General features: G+C 46.1%; 1 protein-coding gene across 3 annotated transcripts in view; it reads right to left on the bottom strand.

Moving 5' to 3' along the window:
• The window catches only part of LOC139553779 (protein GREB1-like), a 68915-nt gene that overhangs the window by 31554 nt on the left and 17240 nt on the right, over positions 1-20121 (bottom strand). For 2 of the 3 annotated variants that reach the window (XM_071366435.1, XM_071366436.1), the window contains exons 2-7: positions 9567-9727; positions 9178-9285; positions 8796-8972; positions 4054-4236; positions 1613-1729; positions 1332-1457 (exon numbers count right to left, since the gene is read on the bottom strand). In XM_071366435.1, coding sequence (XP_071222536.1) covers positions 1332-1457; positions 1613-1729; positions 4054-4236; positions 8796-8972; positions 9178-9285; positions 9567-9720 — 865 coding nt within the window. In that variant the 5' untranslated portion in view covers positions 9721-9727. The remainder of the gene's footprint in view (positions 1-1331; positions 1458-1612; positions 1730-4053; positions 4237-8795; positions 8973-9177; positions 9286-9566; positions 9728-20121) is intronic. The other variant, XM_071366437.1, reaches the window with a different exon arrangement.

Raw genomic sequence — 20121 nt, 5'->3', positions numbered from 1 at the left:
ACCAGTCAACCAGCCAGTCAACCAGCCAGTCAACCAGCCAGTCAACCAGCCAGCTAGCCAGTCAAATAGTCAGTTAGCCAGCCAGCCAACCAGCCAGCTAGCCAGTCAAATAGTCAGTTAGCCAGCCAGCCAGCCAGCCAGTCAACCAGCCAGCCAGCCAGCCAGCCAGCCAGCCAGCCAGCCAGCCAGCCAGCCAGCCACTGCAATATAACTGTAGCTCAGTATTGATCATAAAGATAGCATGGTCTTTGTCATACATTAACCAGCTCCTCCTCTTCCCCTCTACACATGCTGTCTTCCCTCTCCTCTCTGCCTGCTCTCTTCTTATGCAGCAACAGAGACAAAGACCAAAGGGCCCACGTGTTGAAACGCCCCTATCAAAACCCAGACTGGCAGGAAGGAAACCTTTCACTTTACAACTAAACACACTGAGAATGAGACGGCCGGAAAGAGAGAGTGAGGGAAAGAGAGAGAGGGAAAGAGAGAGAGAGGGAAAGAGAGAGTGAGGGAAAGAGAGAGTGAGGGAAAGAGAGTGCGGGAAAGAGAGAGAGGGAAAGAGAGAGAGGGAAAGAGAGAGAGGGAAAGAGAGATAGGGAAAGAGAAAGAGAGAAAGTCTATTATTTTGAAACTTTTGTCATTGTAATATTTACTGTTAATTTCTGATTGTTTATTTCACTTTTGTTTATTATCTATTCCACTTGCTTTGGCAATGTAAACATGTTTCCCATGCCAATAAAGCCCTTTGAATTGAATTGAAAGATAATTAATTTTTACTGCCCTGCTTTTATTGAGCTCAGGGATAGAGGGAGGAAGAGGCAGAGAAAAGAGAGAGGAAGACTTTTAGTGGGGAAGTGTTGCTGAATGAAAGGGGGTCGTAACAATAGGGGCCCACGCACACAATACAGCCGTCTCCTACTGGGTACTTTAGACTGATAAAACACAGAAGCTCTCCCTTTCAGGGGGAGGTGGGAAGAGGAGAGAAAGGGGAGGGGAGGCTACAATGATAACACACACATTTAAAGGCATGCCTCCTACCCCATAGAGATTCTAGAATGAATATGTCATTCTATGTTGTACACCTTCATAATGATACATAAACAAACATGCATACAAGTATAGAAACACATGCATGACATGTCTGCACGCACGCACGTACACGCACGCACGCACGCACACACACACACACACACACACACACACACACACACACACACACACACACACACACACACACACACACACACACACACACACACACACACACACACACACACACACACACACACACACACACACACACACACACACACACACACACACACACGGGTTACCTATAACTGTGGGTCTCCCCGGTCCTTTCGACAGTATGGCAGTCTGGGGCAGAGGATTCTGGGATAGGGGGATGTGGCTCCCGTTGCCCAGGGGAGGGGGGGCAATGGGTTCTACAGGGGCGCCGGCTAGAGGGGCGAAAAACAACAGCAATGGTAATCTAGCAGACACTTACATAGTGTGTGTGTGTGGGGGGGGGGGGGGGGGGGGGGGGATTTATGTGAGTGTGTGCACGGTATGTGTGTGTGTGGGTATGTCTGTGAGTATGTGTGTGTGTGTGTACCTGTGTAGGTCCCGGGTGTGTGTGCAGGGTGAGCGGTGACTGCTGGGTTGGGGTAGTGATCGTCTGAGGTTACATGCCCGTCAGAGGCGTTAGGCGCTGTCTGTCTCCCTCTGCTCTCTGAAAAGACAGAATCGACAGTCAGCCATATACAGCAACACACAATACTAATTTGAGAGAACTAGTGTTTCTTTTTCTTCCAATAAGAGCACTAGAGTCACTCCAGTGATTATGATAATGTAAACGGTACTAACATGTTAATGTAAGCTCTACTCTAGTTACTGTACTGTAGCTCTGAAACTCATCCCAAACCCCCTTCCTATTCAGTCAGGGAACATAAGACTGCCCGGCATGTAGCTGGACTAACTGTCTCTGTCCTGTGAAACATCACAGGCTTAATCAGTAACACAGTAAGTCTAGCCACAGGCTTTGACTCCTATTTACCTGACCCCCGTCCTAAACCCTGACCCCAGACCTCTGCCCTACACACCTGTAAAGACAGGTATGGTCACAGATCCCTCCCCTCCTAAACACACCTCCCCCACACAAGCCCTGTCCACAACATTACAGCATAGAAACACAGGAGAGTTAACCACTGACTTCTCTCTCTCTCTCTCTCTCTCTCTACTCTGTCTCTCTCTCTCTCTCTCTCTCTCTCTCTCTCTCTCTCTCTCTCTCTCGCTCTTCTCTCCCTCTCTACTCTTTCTCTCTCTCTCTCTACTCTTTCCCTCTCTCTCTACTCTTTCTCTCTCTCTCTCAATTTCAATTCAAGGGGCGTTATTGGCATGGGAAACATATGTTTACATTGCCAAAGCAAGTGAAATAGATAATAAACAATAGTGAAATAAATAATAAAATTAACAGTAAACATTACACTCACAGAAGTTCCAAAAGAATAAAGACATTTCAATTGTCATATTATGTCTATATACAGTGTTGCAACGATGTGCAAATAGTTAAAGTACAAAAGGGAAAATAAATATACATAAATATGGGATGTATTTACAATGGTGCTTGTTCTTCACTTCAAGGTTGACCTTTTCAAATTATTTGTGGGTCTGTGTAATCTGAAGGAAATATGTGTCTCTAATATGGTCATACATTTGGCAGAAGGTTAGGAAGTGCAGCTTCAGTGTCCACCTCATTTTGTGGGCAGCTTGCACATAGCCTGTCTTCTCTTGAGAGCCAGGTCTACCTACGGCAGCCTTTCTCAATAGCAAGGCTATGCTCACTGAGTCTGTACATAGTCAAACGTTCTCCTTAAGTTTGGGTCAGTCACAGTGGTCAGGTATTCTGCCACTGTGTACTCTCTGTTTAGGGCCAAATAGCATTCTAGTTTGCTCAGTTTTTTTGTTAATTATTTCCAATGTGTCAAGTAATTTTCTTTTTGTTTTCTCATGTTTTGGTTGGGTCTAATTGTGTTGCTGTCCTGGGGCTTTGTGTTTGTGAACAGAGCCCCCGGACTAGCTTGCTTAGGGGGCTCTTCTCCAGGTTAATTTCACTGTAGGTGATGACTTTGTTATGGAAGGTTTGGGAATCGCTTCCATTTAGGTGTTTGTAAAATTTAACGGCTATTTTCTGGATTTTGATAATTAGCGGGTATCAGCTTAAATCTACTATGCATGCATTATTTGCTGTTTTACGTTGTACACAGAAGATATTTTTGCAGAATTCTGCATGCAAACTCTCAATTATTTTTGTCAAACTAAGATTTACTCTCAGGGCCCAGGTCTGGGCCGGGTGCTGCAGACTGTTCTAGGGCTCTTGCCAATTCATTAATACATATGCTGAAGAGGGTGGGGTTCAAGATGCATCCCTGTCTCACCCCACGGCCCTGTCTCACCCCCTGGCCCTGTCTCACCCCACGGCTCTGTGGAAAGAAATGTGTGTTTTCTGCCAATTTTAATCACATACTTGTTATTTGTGTTCATGGATTTTATAATGTTGTATGATTTCCCCCCAACACCGCTTTCCATCAATTTGTATAGCAGACCCTCGAGCCAAATTGAGCCAAAGGCTTATTTAGAAATCAACAAAGCATGAGAAGACTTTGCCTTTATTTTGGTTTGTTTATTTGTCAATTAGGGTGTGCAGGGTGAATACGTGATCTGTCGTACAGTCATTTGGTAAAAAGCCTATTTGACATTTGCTAAGCTCCTAAGTGACGCAGGGGTCTAGGACACTGCATCTCAGTGCAAGAGGTGTCACTACAGGCCCTGGTTCGAATCCAGGCTGTATCACAACCGGATGGGATTGTGCACAATTGGCCCAGCGTTGTCCGGGTTAGGTTAGGGTTTGGCCGGGATAGGCCATCATTGTAAAAAACTATTAGTTCTTAACTGACTTGTCTAGTTAAACAAAGGTTGAAAAAATTAAGTATATTGTTTTCACTGAGAAAATGTACGAGTCTGCAGTTAATGCAGGGGATCCCCCTGCCGTCTTACCGAGGCTATTCCAGCAGATAGCAGCCCCTCTGACCAGCTGTCCCTGGTTGTTCCTGTACAGATGGTACTTTAAGTGCTTCTGTTTCTTGGGCTGGGTGCTCAACTTCAGGTTGATGTGGTTGGAGAATTCTGTGAAGTAGCGAAAACCCTTCTCTCCACAACCCATACAGTTCCCCGAGAACCCTGAGGATGACCACACAAACACTGCGTCAGTGTGTGTGTGTGTTTGTGTGTGTGTGTATCATGTGGTGACTCAGTGGAGTCACAATAACCCTTTTCTCCCGTAGCAAGAGAAAGAGGGTGTGAGTGATGATTTTCCCATGGTTACAGCTAGGCTGTGGGTTGGTGTTCCGGGTGTGTGTGTTGTGCATGTGTGTCTGTGTGTGTGTATGTGTGTAGCAGAGCCCAGGTAGAGGGACTAACAATGTGTGTGTGACTGCAGTCAGGGTACCCTAACCCTGTCCTCTATAGCCTCTCTCTTTCTTTCTCTCTTTCTTTCTCTGTCATTCTCTCTTTCTTACTTTTTGTCTCTCTGCCTCTTTCATATCAGCTTCCTCAATCATCACTCACTCCGTTTCCTTTTCCAGCCCCCACTCTCCCTCCCTCGTTCACTTCATTTTCTGCCAACCCCACTCTCCCTCTCTCATTGTAGCTGCTGCCAACCCCACTCTCCCTCTCTCATTGTAGCTGCTGCTAACCCCACTCTCCCTCTCTCATTGTAGCTGCTGCCAACCCCACTCTCCCTCTCTCATTGTAGCTGCTGCCAACCCCACTCTCCCTCTCTCATTGTAGCTGCTGCCAACCCCACTCTCCCTCTCTCATTGTAGCTGCTGCCAACCCCACTCTCCCTCTCTCATTGTAGCTGCTGGTAACTCCACTCTCCCTCTCTCATTGTAGCTGCTTCTAACCCCACTCTCCCTCTCTCATTGTAGCTGCTGCTAACTCCACTCTCCCTCTCTCATTGTAGCTGCTGCCAACCCCACTCTCCCGCTCTCATTGTAGCTGCTGCTAACCCCACTCTCCCTCTCTCATTGTAGCTGCTGCTAACCCCACTCTCCCTCTCTCATTGTAGCTGCTGCCAACCCCACTCTCCCTCTCTCATTGTAGCTGCTGCTAACCCCACTCTCCCTCATTGTAGCTGCTGCCAACCCAACTTTCCCTCTCTCATTGTAGCTGCTGCTAACCCCACTCTCCCTCTCTCATTGTAGCTGCTGCCAACCCCACTCTCCCGCTCTCATTGTAGCTGCTGCCAACCCAACTCTCCCTCTCATTGTAGCTGCTGCTAACCCCACTCTCCCTCTCTCATTGTAGCTGCTGCCAACCCCACTCTCCCTCTCTCATTGTAGCTGCTGCCAACCCCACTCTCCCGCTCTCATTGTAGCTGCTGCCAACCCAACTCTCCCTCTCATTGTAGCTGCTGCTAACCCCACTCTCCCTCTCTCATTGTAGCTGCTGCCAACCCAACTCTCCCTCTCTCATTGTAGCTGCTGCCAACCCAACTCTCCCTCTCTCATTGTAGCTGCTGCCAACCCAACTCTCCCTCTCTCATTGTAGCTGCTGCCAACCCCACTCTCCCTCTCTCATTGTAGCTGCAGCCAACCCCACTCTCCCGCTCTCATTGTAGCTGCTGCCAACCCAACTCTCCCTCTCATTGTAGCTGCTGCTAACCCCACTCTCCCTCTCTCATTGTAGCTGCTGCCAACCCAACTCTCCCTCTCATTGTAGCTGCTGCTAACCCCACTCTCGCTCTCTCATTGTAGCTGCTGCCAACCCAACTCTCCCTCTCATTGTAGCTGCTGCTAACCCCACTCTCCCTCTCTCATTGTAGCTGCTGCCAACCCAACTCTCCCTCTCTCATTGTAGCTGCTGCCAACCCAACTCTCCCTCTCATTGTAGCTGCTGCTAACCCCACTCTCCCTCTCTCATTGTAGCTGCTGCCAACCCAACTCTCCCTCTCTCATTGTAGCTGCTGCCAACCCAACTCTCCCTCTCTCATTGTAGCTGCTGCCAACCCAACTCTCCCTCTCTCATTGTAGCTGCTGCCAACCCCACTCTCCCTCTCTCATTGTAGCTGCTGCCAACCCCACTCTCCCTCTCTCATTGTAGCTGCTGCTAACCCCACTCTCCCTCTCACATTGTAGCTGCTGCTAACCCCACTCTCCCTCTCACATTGTAGCTGCAGCCAACCCCACTCTCCCGCTCTCATTGTAGCTGCTGCCAACCCAACTCTCCCTCTCATTGTAGCTGCTGCTAACCCCACTCTCCCTCTCTCATTGTAGCTGCTCCTAACCCCACTCTCCCTCTCTCATTGTAGCTGCTGCTAACCCCATATCTCCCTCTCTCATTGTAGCTGCTGCCAACCCAACTCTCCCTCTCATTGTAGCTGCTGCTAACCCCACTCTCCCTCTCTCATTGTAGCTGCTCCTAACCCCACTCTCCCTCTCTCATTGTAGCTGCTGCTAACCCCATATCTCCCTCTCACATTGTAGCTGCTGCTAACCCCACTCTCCCTCTCACATTGTAGCTGCTGCTAACCCCACTCTCGCTCTCTCATTGTAGCTGCTGCTAACCCCACTCTCCCTCTCTCATTGTAGCTGCTGCCAACCCAACTCTCCCTCTCTCATTGTAGCTGCTGCTAACCCCACTCTCCCTCTCTCATTGTAGCTGCTGCTAACCCCACTCTCCCTCTCTCATTGTAGCTGCTGCCAACCCAACTCTCCCTCTCTCATTGTAGCTGCTGCCAACCCCACTCTCCCTCTCTCATTGTAGCTGCTGCCAACCCCACTCTCCCTCTCTCATTGTAGCTGCTGCCAACCCCACTCTCCCTCTCTCATTGTAGCTGCTGCTAACCCCACTCTCCCTCTCTCATTGTAGCTGCTGCTAACCCCACTCTCCCTCTCTCATTGTAGCTGCTGCTAACCCCACTCTCCCTCTCTCATTGTAGCTGCTGCTAACCCCACTCTCCCTCTCTCATTGTAGCTGCTGCCAACCCCACTCTCCCTCTCTCATTGTAGCTGCTGCTAACCCAACTCTCCCTCATTGTAGCTGCTGCCAACCCAACTCTCCCTCTCTCATTGTAGCTGCTGCTAACCCCACTCTCCCTCTCTCATTGTAGCTGCTGCCAACCCCACTCTCCCGCTCTCATTGTAGCTGCTGCCAACCCAACTCTCCCTCTTATTGTAGCTGCTGCTAACCCCACTCTCGCGCTCTCATTGTAGCTGCTGCCAACCCAACTCTCCCTCTCTCATTGTAGCTGCTGCCAACCCCACTCTCCCTCTCTCATTGTAGCTGCTGCAAACCCCACTCTCCCTCTCTCATTGTAGCTGCTGCCAACCCCACTCTCCCTCTCTCATTGTAGCTGCTGCTAACCCCACTCTCCCTCTCACATTGTAGCTGCTGCTAACCCCACTCTCCCTCTCACATTGTAGCTGCTGCTAACCCCACTCTCGCTCTCTCATTGTAGCTGCTGCTAACCCCACTCTCCCTCTCTCATTGTAGCTGCTGCCAACCCAACTCTCCCTCTCTCATTGTAGCTGCTGCCAACCCCACTCTCCCTCTCTCATTGTAGCTGCTGCCAACCCCACTCTCCCTCTCTCATTGTAGCTGCTGCTAACCCCACTCTCCCGCTCTCATTGTAGCTGCTGCCAACCCACTCTCCCCCTGTCATTGTAGCTGCTGCTAACCCCACTCTCCCTCTCTCATTTTAGCTGCTGCTAACCCCACTCTCCCTCTCTCATTGTAGCTGCTGCCAACCCAACTCTCCCTCTCTCATTGTAGCTGCTGCCAACCCCACTCTCCCTCTCTCATTGTAGCTGCTGCTAACCCCACTCTCCCTCTCTCATTGTAGCTGCTGCCAACCCCACTCTCCCGCTCTCATTGTAACTGCTGCCAACCCCACTCTCCCGCTCTCATTGTAGCTGCTGCTAACCCCACTCTCCCTCTCTCATTGTAGCTGCTGCCAACCCCACTCTCCCTCTCTCATTGTAGCTGCTGCCAACCCAACTCTCCCTCTCATTGTAGCTGCTGCCAACCCAACTCTCCCTCTCTCATTGTAGCTGCTGCTAACCCCACTCTCCCTCTCTCATTGTAGCTGCTGCCAACCCCACTCTCCCTCTCTCATTGTAGCTGCTGCTAACCCCACTCTCCCTCTCACCTTGTAGCTGCTGCTAACCCCACTCTCCCTCTCTCATTGTAGCTGCTGCCAACCCCACTCTCCCTCTCTCATTGTAGCTGCTGCCAACCCAACTCTCCCTCTCATTGTAGCTGCTGCCAACCCAACTCTCCCTCTCTCATTGTAGCTGCTGCCAACCCCACTCTCCCTCTCTCATTGTAGCTGCTGCTAACCCCACTCTCCCTCTCACATTGTAGCTGCTGCTAACCCCACTCTCCCTCTCACATTGTAGCTGCTGCTAACCCCACTCTCGCTCTCTCATTGTAGCTGCTGCTAACCCCACTCTCCCTCTCTCATTGTAGCTGCTGCCAACCCAACTCTCCCTCTCTCATTGTAGCTGCTGCCAACCCCACTCTCCCTCTCTCATTGTAGCTGCTGCCAACCCCACTCTCCCTCTGTCCATCCATCTAACTGCAAACCTCACTCCACCGCCACTCTTTCTCAATCTCTTCAATCTCTTTCTCCCTGTCTATCCTCTCACCTTTACCCTTTCTTTTCCTTTCCTCTGGACCAGGGGTTGCCTAGCCCTGCTATAGACTGGGCTTTCTATGTGTGTGTGTGTGTGTCTCACCCAGCAGTGCGTTGCATCCCCGTTCATCGGGCAGGAACCTGCGGTCGACTGCACACACCAGCAGGGTGTCTGGTGCGCCTGCAGACAGGGCCCCTACCAGCAGGAATCCTGGGGGCACGTCTTGAGGCTCTGACACCAGGGAGGATAGACGCAGGTCTCTACCCGCCTGGCAGAATCCTGAGAAGGACACACACACACGCATAGGTAGGCACACACACACACCCACACGCATGCACACACAAACACACACAAACTGTTAAACAGTGTTACCCTGACCTGTAACCAGAAAGACAGAGATCTCTTTCCACCAGACAGAAGCCTGAGCAGGCCAGGCAGCGTAAGACAGTGAGGGGGTGGAGCTGAGGGAACCGTGTGTTCGTACCGTCCGTGGTGCAGCATCCCTCTGGCGGGGGCTTCATCTTGTACGGGACGGGAGGGCTGTTGGACTCTGAGCCATCTTCCTCCTCCTCATCCTCATTCTCTACCCGGCCTACTGACACACACATGCTCATTACAGAGTGTTATAACACACTCACACTCACACACAAGTGCGCACACCATGGGAGGCTGCTAATAATTGCTGGAACAGAGCAAATGGAATGGCATCAAACCATGTGTTTGATGTATTTGATACCATTCCACCTATTCTGCTCCAGTCATTACCACAAGCTCGTCCATAACAATTATGGTCCAACAACCTCCTGTGGCAAACATAAACACACACATGCAGCACACACACACACACACACATACAGACACCTACACACACACCATTGTGCAGGGTTGGCTGCTTTGCCTCCAGGTAGAGCTGTGAGAAGACAGGCCGTGGCACCACAGTGTTGGAGCGGAGAGAAGCCTCGATGGAGTTATGAAGCACCTCCTCAAAACGTGTGGTCCTCAACTGGCCTGCATACGAGTTCCCCATCGCACACCTACACACACAGGATTAAACACACACAAGTTCAACATGACCTTGTTCATTACTGCTAACAGCTTAACATAACCCACCTACACACACACACACACACACACACACACACACACACACACACACACACACACACACACACACACACACACACACACACACACACACACACACACACACACACACACACACACACACACACACACACACACACACACACACACACACACACACACACACACACACACACACACACACACACACACATGCACACGACCACACTCATCCAGAGTCACCTCTCTCTCAATAATACATATAGCACTGTTGTCACTTCATCTGTCACCTAGGGCAACCTTTGTGGCACGTCATATTTCCCCCTATCAATACTTTGACAGGGTGAGAAGGTGAGCCAGTAACTAAAACCCATGCTGGACACCATCCTTTTCAGGTCAGTAGAGCAATATGAGACACAAAGAGCAGAGCCAGAAGCAAAATATCTTTAAGAAACTGAACCCAGAAAGAAAAAAAAGGATCAAAAACATAAACATTCTAAACATGTCAAATAAATGTAATTTTCTTCATGTGATTTTCTTTGTTAGATATGTTGACAATGTTGTGAAGAAAACTTCCTGAAAGTGACAGTTGATTGGTTCCTTCAGTAAAACATAGGAAGATACAGAGCCAAACTACTCAAACTTCCAGTTCCCCTATCAGTGAATATGATTAGGTAACTAGAGAGATTAGCACCTTATTTATTTTCCCTTTAAAACTTTAACTATTTGTACATCGCTACAACACAGTAATGTCTTTGAAATGTCTTTTTTATTTTGGAACTTGTGTGATGGTATTATTTACTGTTCACTTTTTATTGTTTATTTCACTTTTGTTTATCCATTTCACTTGCTTTGGCAATGAAAACATGTTTCCCATGCCAATAAAGCCCTTTGAATTGAATTGAAAGGTGGGGGGAGAGAGAGAGAGAGGTATAGAGGAGATGGACCCACTGGTTGCCCTCTGGTAGAGCTGGTAGTCCAATCCACCAAACTACCAGGTGTGAAACAGGGAAGGGTAATTTGTAATAGAGCAGACCTAACTCACTCTATTAAATTAATCAAAACAAGAACATTTTATAAAAGGAAGGGAATTATCTTAACAAATCAAAATGTCCACCTATGTGCTACTTATATCCCCCCACTAGAATCCCCATACTTTAATGAAGACAGCTTCTCCATCCTGGAGGGGGAAATCAATCATATCCAGGCCCAGGGACATGTACTAGTCTGTGGCGACCTAAATGCCAGAACCGGACAAGAACCTGACACCCCCAACACACAGGGGGACAAACACCTACTTGGAGGTGACAGCATTCCCTCCCCCATATGCACCCCGAGGCACAACTATGACAACATAACCAACAAAAACAGGTCACAACTCCTGCAGCTCTGTCGCACACTGAGTATGTACATAGTCAATGGTACGCTTTCAGGGGACTATTACGGTAGGTACACCTATAGCTCATCTCCTGGCAGTAGTACTGTTGACTTCTTTATCACTGACCTCAACCCAACGTCTCTCAGAGCATTCACAGTCAGCCCACTGACACCCCTATCAGATCACAGCAAAATCACAGTCTACTTGAACAGAGCAATACCCAATCATGAGCAGTGGAAACACATTTTTTTTTTCCTTTTTAGATAAAACTATACTAAATATATTAATATGTCACCAAATAATTGATTTAAACACACTGTTTTGCAATGAAGGTCTATAGTAACTTCAACAGCACTCTCTGGGATAGAGCCAAGGTGTAGCCGGAGGACAGCTAGCTTCCGTCCTGCTCTGGGTACATTGACTTCAATACAAAACCTAGGAGGCTCATAGGCCTCACCCCCTTCCATAGACCTACATGGTAATGATGACCTCCAACCAATCAAAGCTTTTGCAGTATGAAGTGACATGTTGTCCATCCAATCATAGGATTAGAATCAGAGAATGAACCTAGTGTGTTGTATTGGGGTTGTGCCGCAGAGCATTATGGGGGGGGGTTCGATGTGTTGAGAAGCTTGGTGAGTTGGTGACAGTATTGGATAGAGATTGAAAAGTGATAGTTGAGAATTTTTGTGATATTATTCAATTCAAATTAGTTTCTTCAAATTAGAGGTGACGGAGGAGGTAGACTATACATTGTTTTCTTGGTTTCAGAACTTTATTTTTGTGTCCAATTAGTGCAATTTATTTCGATTTGCCTTGCTAACTTTAGTAACAGTAGCTAGCTAGCTACCTAACAGCTCGAGTGTGCAGTTTTCGCCGCCAATGCTACTGAAAATGTTGTTTCATTTTTATATAAGAACCCCTTTCATTCCTTAGGGTACGCAGGAAAGTTGTCAATTAAAAGCGAGGGTCGACCTCTGACCTCTGCATGAGATCAGTTTCATGAAGAAGGATGAAAAGGTGAGGGCGTTCAATTCCACCTGGTATCAAAAGTATAGCTGGTTAACATCAAGCCGCCCGTATTGCTGGCCTTGCCTGCTATTTGGAAAATCTGAGCCTTGGGCGAAAGTGGGGTACAGTGAAATGAAGAACATCGATCGTTCAGCTAAACGGCAAAACAAAAGCAGGGAGCATATTAATGCCCACATCAGATTCAAGCTTCTGGGAAGAAGCTGCATCGATCATGACGAAGGTCTGAGTATTCAAACTGCGCAACACAACGAGAAATTAAGAAGAAACAGGGATGTTCTCTAAAGTTCTGCTAACAAGTGGAACTACAAGGAGCTTGTAGAGGTAATTACACGTTACGGTGCTTTACTTGCTGAACTTATGGAACTTTCTACTGTCTTTTCTGGGATGACGAAATCAATTCTGAATGATTTGATAGCTTCCATCGCATCCATTAAAAGTGAGGTTAAAGAGAGGTTGATGCAGCACATTTCTTCATGCCCGGTCAAGTAGGTATTTATTTAGCAAAGATAGTAACACTATCACTCCAGACAGACCTAAGCAAAAACTCATTCCATTAATGTTGCAGCAGCCGAGGCTACACCTTAACAGAGATCTGACATGCTGTATGGGATGAGAACAAGACAATGTTTCAGTCTGATCACCTGCAGGCTGATAATAGCAGCTGCATGCAGCCTATGCGCCCTGTCCATCTGGTCAGCATTAACACATTGGTAACGTTATGTATTTATAGTCCATTTGTGTGTCAGGAGAAAATGTGAATGTGATCAAATGTGGTTTATATTAAAACTTGGGCTGGCTAGGCTGCCTATACGTTTTCAGTCCCAAATGATTAACTGGAATGAATCAATCAACATAACAGTGAGTAGGGGAGAGCGAGGTATGTTGTCACACTTTTCACTCTGTCTAACATTTACTGGGCACAATACATCACAATGGTATAAATGTCATACCAAATGAAAGGCACATATTTTGTATTCATTACATCTTCATATCTTATTTCAGTATGGAGTTGTAGACCGTGAAATAGAGAGTGAGCTCTTGTGACAGTTTGCCCCATCAGCGGGTAAATTGTCATACTACGTCGGGTAAATTGTCACATTGGATTATCAACAAATAAGAACCCTAATTAATTAATTGTGAATATTGATTTTAATTTCAAATTCAATACCATATTCAACTTCATTAAAGAACTCAAATTAACAACAATCATGCCTAGAGAATCTGGCAAATCATGCCATTCAATCAAAACAATCATGCTGGCAGAGCACACATTAATTAAGTAGCATGACCACTTTACTATGAACTTAAAATCGATCGTTCTCTGGCATGCACATAGATCCACGGTAATTGTTGGAATCGGAATGGAATGTAATGCTGCAGATAACTTGCTTAAATGTTTAAAGTCTTAACAAAACAGACGTGGTGTTTAAACACACTAATGCACAGTTTTGTAACAGCCTATACGACGCACATCCGTATCTGACTAATCAGACTCATCTTCAGAGTCACAGTTCTGGCACACATACATTGCCTGGCCTGAGGTGCAAGCATCATGGGCCCATTTGTTGCATCTCACACACTTCACACAAGTCTCCTTTGGAAGGCTGTTTGAAAATGGCTCCACACAGACGAGGCAGAAGCACTCCTCTTCATCTGATGATGACTCTTCTACGATTTTTCTTTTTTTTAGCTGGCTTCTTGTTCTTTGTAGATCCAGATTTGGACCCCTCCCCCCCGCTTCCCTTTCTTCGGAAACAGCCTTTTGCTAGATTGTGCCCTATCCTTTTCCATTTCTAGTGCCTGCTTCACTGGTGTGTCAGTTAGAATTGCAATTTTGCTCCGTTTTCTTCCTTTGCAAGCTGGTTTTCGGGGGCCAGCTTTTGGATATGGCCAGATGTCCTCTGGAGTTGGTAGTCCACTGTCGGCAATGGCATTGCTGGGCAAGGGTGAGCTGGTGCTAGCATAAGAACTGGCCAGGTCTGTGTCTGAGCTTGTGCTAGGTAGGGCTGGAATGGTGCTGGGGCCTGGCAGGTTGGTGCTGGTGGCCTGGCAGGGCTGAAATGGTGCTGGGACCTGGCAGGTTGGTGCTGGGGCCTGGCAGGACTGGAATGTTGCTGGGGCCTGGCAGGGTTGGTGCTGGGGCCTGGTAGGGTTGGGTTCTGAATGGGGCGATCTGCTGTGCCTCTTTAGCGGCCCGTAGACAGACCTGTCTTAGGGTTGAAACCAATGAGAGCAATGGGGTGGGAATGACAGCATAATTATGCCATTTTATTTGGCATACTTGAGTCTATCAATGGATGGACATATGAGACTTGTGGTTTTGTCCAAAAGGAGTAAACAGGGCTTCTCCTTTGAGAAGTTCATATGCTCGACGAAATGTTTCAGGAAGTCAACAAAGTGCACATCTTTCATCCACCCAGAGGGATTTGCCTCTGCTTTGCTGCCAGGTGCCCCGTTGAACAGGAAATGATTGCGGAAGTTGACACGGGGAATATAAAATATGGAGGTATACTATTCCCTGTGGCTGAGACAGCACAAGCCAGCGTGAAGAGGGTTCCCCTTTCAGCGGAGGTCAGTGACCCTACTTGTTTGAATCCACGTCTGCCCACCACTTTGTCAGGTTTATGTACAGCGGTCACCCTAGTTTCATCTACATTCCATATGTCTCCTGGTCCAAACTGATATCTCTGTAGCACTTCTGCTACATTGTTGAAGGAAGCACTAACATTTTCTCTGTTGAAGCTACTTGCCCTGGCAAGGCTAGTTGCCTCTGGCTTTCTCAGCGACAGCGTTGGGTGCCGCTTTAAGAAGCCTGTAAACCACTCCAGGCTGGCCTTTTCTTTTTCTGCCCACATTGGCGCGAACTTCAGCTGGTGTGCCACAGCAAGTCTTCTGACCTCAAAAAATGTAAAACAGAAAACCAAAGAAAATGAACAACAATGACAAATGGTTTTATGAAGAAATTGAGAAACCTATCCAGCCAAAAACATAGAGACCTAGAAAATCTGAGGCTACGCCTTCACTATGGTGAATCACTGAAACAATACAGAAATACACTACAGAAAAATAAGGAACAACATGTCAGAAATCAGCTGTAATTGAAGAATCCATAGACTCTAGCAGCTTCTTGGAAAATTGGAAAACACTAAACAAACAACAACACGAAGAGTTATCTATCCAATATGGTTAGATGGATTAACTAGTTGTCCAATATTTTTGGCCCGAAAACAATATGCAAACAGCAAAAACATATACATTGTCACGTTCCTGACCTGTTTTATGTTATTTTTTGTATGTGTTTAGTTGGTCAGGGCGTGAGTTGGGGTGGGCATTATATGTTTTGTGTTTCTTGTTTAGGTCACTTGAAATTAGTCTTATATGGTTCTCAATCAGAGACAGGTGTTTGACGTTTCCCTCTGATTGAGAACCATATATAGGTTGGCTGTTTCGCACTGTTTGTTTGTGGGTGATTGTCTCCTGTGTCTTTCGTGTCTGTGTATGTGCACCACACGGGACTGTTTTGGCTGTTAATTCGTTTGATGTAGTCTGTTCCTGTCCGTGAGTTCTGCGTGTAGTTATGTAAGTTCCATGTTCAGGTTTCGTCTACGTCGTTTTCTTATTTTGTAATTTTCCAAGTGTTTTCGTATTCGTCTTTGTATTTCAAAATAAATTAATTTATGTCTACATACCTCGCTGCGTGTTGGTCCGACCCATGCTCCTCCTCGTCCGAGGAGGAGGCAGATTTAGAACGCCGTTACATACATGATCAAATAAAAATCTTAGAATCAACTATTAAAGACTACCAGAACACACTGGATTCTCATATTACATTGAATGAACAACAGGACAAAATACAAACCCTCCAACCCAAAAAGGCCTGTGGTGTCGGGAGAAATAAATGAACGGTTCCAACGCTGTAGGAGCTGTATCTAATTCGCTTTGTTTTGGGACGAACCGGATAACTCGGAGTTCCAATGCGGCAAGTGTTCACTTGCCGAATATTATAGGCTTGATGTGGCTTCCTTGATCACGAAGTTTGCCAGCCTATGTAAGAAACTGGGGAAAATGCAGAGTGGAATGTTTAAATGTTCTACGCCGGTGGCAGAATGGCGTTCGCGCTTGTTGGATGCATTTCCGCCTCGTCGTTTGTCGTTATCCGACTGGCCGGTGTTGCCAGTAGCTCCCTAATCTGATAGCGGAGTCGAAAGGAGCACAGCAAGAGGAGCAAGGCAATCAACGATGGTCACATGTCACGAGCCGTGGAAGCCAAAGACAGTGGCCTCCCATAAAGCAGGCTACACTTCCAACGAGAGGCCTGTAGCGGATACAAATAACGAATAGTTTCGCCGTCCTGGAGCCTGATCTTCTTATACATTCGTCGCTGGGGGTGCCTGTGTCTGCGGCCGCAGTGCGTTCTACTACAATGTTGAAGTCGACGTCGGCAACCTTCTGTCTCTGCTCTGGATTGAGCGGGGCTTCTTCATCTGTCGGAGGCATGCATCAGGCGCCAGTAGCAACAGGAGTTATCTTGCCTCTCGTCTGTCCACAAAGGGTTCTCCGAATCCTGTGAAGCAGGATCCTCATCCTTCTCGCCAGCCATTATTTTGGGCAGCTCCATGGTAAGAAATGTGACCGTTCCTGGTGCAAAAACAATCTCCTATCCCGGAGCTCTAGTAAATTACATTACTAAGCTGCTCCCGAATGTACTACGTCAGGACATGGAAATTGATTCTATCGTAGTCCATGAGAGTTTTATTGACATTATGAAGGGCAGCTCTGAACAGTTGAAACTGGATTTTAAAGAGCTGATTGACTCTGCTAGACACTCACAAAAGACCCATCATATCTGGCCCTGTGGTCTCTGAATCGTGGCATTGAACGCTTTAGCAGGATTCTTTCTCTTCACAACTGGCTACGTGATTATTGCAGCTCAATGGGTGTAACTTTTGTTGACAATTTCGATAACTTTTGGAAACAAAACACGTTTTATAAGGAGGATGGATCCAAATAATTTGGATTCCTGGATCTTTTCACAGCATTATAAGGCTCCGTTGAAACAATGACATATCAATAACCCAAGCCCAGCTCAGCTAATCCCTACCATTGTGATGCAGAGTTGTCATAATGCTTCAGCAAATGTACAATACACCAGGGGTGTTGGTAGACACAATGTAAATTAACTAATTTATGTCCCTGTAACTGCCCTGAATGCCTCTGCTGATCCTACAGCTATTGTGTGCAGTAATCATGTGCCTATGAAACAGATGTACACTGTTAGCACTAAGCCGGTGTGCCCTAGGAGGAAGTCCATTGTGTGCAGCTCACCCTGCTCTAACATAAATAACATGAGCATTTCTACTTCTGCTAAGCTTCCCAGTAAAGGAATAAAAACAAGTAAGCATCCCAGAAGAAAAGTGCTAAAAATAGCCCACGGTAACATACAGTAACAGTCAAAAGTTTGGACACACCTACTCATTCAAGGGTTTTTCTAATTTTTTTAAAAACTATTTTCTACATTGTAGAATAATACTGAAGACATCAAAACTATGAAATAACACATATGGAATCATGTAGTAACCAAAAAAGTGTTAAACATATCAAAATATGTGTTATATTTGAGATTCTTCAAAGTAGCCACCCTTTGTATTGATGACAGCTTTGCACACTCCTGGCATTCGCTCAACCAGCTTCACCTGGAATGGTCTTCCAACAGTCTTGAAAGGGAGTTCTCACATATGCTGAGCACTTGTTGGATGCTTTTCCTTCCCTCTGTGGTCCAACTCATCCTAAACCATCTGAATTGGGGTGAGGTCGGGTGATTGTGGATGCCAGGTCATCTGATACAGCACTCCACCAATCTCCTTCTTGGTCAAATAGCCCTTACACAGCACTGGAGGTGCGTTGAGTCATTGTCCTGTTGAAAAACAAATGATAGTCCCACTAAGTGCAAACCAGACGGGATGGCGTATCGCTGCAGAATGCTGTGGTAGCCATGCTGGTTAAGTGTGCCTTGAATTCTAAATAAATCACAGACAGTGTCACCAGCAAAGCACCCCCACACCATCACACCTCCTCCTTCATGCTTCACGGTGGGAATCACACATGCAGAGATCATCCGTTCACCTATTCTGCGTCTCACAAAGACACGTCAGTTGGAACCAAAAATCTAAAATTTGGACTCATGAGACTAAAGGACAGATTTCCACTGGTCTCATGTCCATTGCTTGTGTTTCTTGGCCCAAGCAAGTCTCTTCTTCTTATTGGTGTCCTTTAGTAGTGATTTCTTTACAGCAATTCGACCATGAAGGCCTGATTCACGCAGTCTCCTCCTGCTATAGACCACCAAGTGCTAACAGCCAGTATCTGGATAACATGTGTGAAATGCTTGATTATGTATGTGATATCAACAGAGAGGTATATTTTCTGAGTGATTTAAATATTGACTGGCTTTCATTAAGCTGCCCATTCAAGAAAATGCTTCAGGTTATCAGTCAACCTACCAGAGGAGTTACAAACAGCACAGGAATGAAATAATCAACATGTATTGATCACATCTTTACTAATGCGGCAGAAATGTTCTTGGAAGCAGTATCCAGATCCATTGGATGTAGTGATCACAATATAATAGCCATATCTAGGAAAACCAAAGTTCCAAAGGCTGGGCCTAATATAGTGTATAAGAGGTCATACAATAAGTTTGTAGTGATTCCTATGTTGTTGATGTAAATAATATTTTTGGTCCGTGGTGTGTAATGAGGAGCAAACAGACACTGCACTTGACACATTTATGAAATTGCTTATTCCAGTTACTAATAAGCATGCACCCATTAAGAAAATGACTGTAAAAACTGTTAAATCCCAATGGATTGATGAGGAATTGAAAAATTATATGGTTGAGAGGGATGAGGCAAAAGGAATGGTAAATAAGTCTGGCTGCACAAAACCGATTGGCAAACGTACTGCAAATTGAGAAATCATGTGACTAATCTGAATAAAAATAAGAAGAAAGTACACTATGAAACAAAGATAAATAACGTAAAGAGTGATAGTAAAAATCTTTGGAGCACCTTAAATGACATTTTGGGGAAAAAGGCAAACTCAGTTCCATCATTCATTGAATCAGATGGCTCATTTATCACAAAACCAACTGATATTGCCAACTACTTTAATTATTTTTTAATTTTGCAAGGTTAGCAAACTTAGGCATGACATGCCAGCAACAAACGCTGACACTACACATCCAAGTATATCTGACCAAATTATGAAGACAAGCATTGTAATTTTTAATTCCGTAAAGTGAGTGTGGAAGAGGTGGACAAATTATTGTTGTCTATCAACAATGACAAGCCACCAGGGTCTGACAACTTGGATGGAAAATTACTGAGGATAATAGCGGACTATATTGGCACTCCTATTTACCATATTTTCAAATTAAGCTTACTAGAAAATGTGTGCCCCCAGGCTCGGAGGGAAGTAAAAGTAATTCCGCTACCTAAGAATAGTAAAGCCTGCTTCACTGGCTCAAATAACCGACCAATCAGCCTGTTACCAACTCTTAGTAAACTTTTTGGAAAAATTGTGTTTGACCAGATACAATGCTATTTTACTGTAAAGAAATTGACAACAGACTTTCAGCATGCTTATAGGGAAGGAACATTAAACAAGCACAGCACTTACACAAATTACTGATGATTGGCTGAGAGAAAATGATGATAAAAAGATTGTGGGGGCTGTTTTGTTAGACTTCAGTGCGGCTTTTGACATTATCGATCAAAGTCTGCTGCTGGAAAAACGTATGTGTTATGGCTTTACACCACCTGCTATATTGTGGAAAAATAGTTACCTGTCTAACAGAACACAGAGGGTGTTCTTTAAGTAAATCCAGTCATTTGTGTTCTATTTGAGTAAAGCCAGTGTTTCTATGTATGCGGATGA

This window comes from Salvelinus alpinus, chromosome 25 (assembly GCF_045679555.1).
Source record: "Salvelinus alpinus chromosome 25, SLU_Salpinus.1, whole genome shotgun sequence".
Classification (NCBI taxonomy): Eukaryota; Metazoa; Chordata; class Actinopteri; order Salmoniformes; family Salmonidae; genus Salvelinus; species Salvelinus alpinus.
This window is presented reverse-complemented; position numbering and strand designations above follow the sequence as displayed.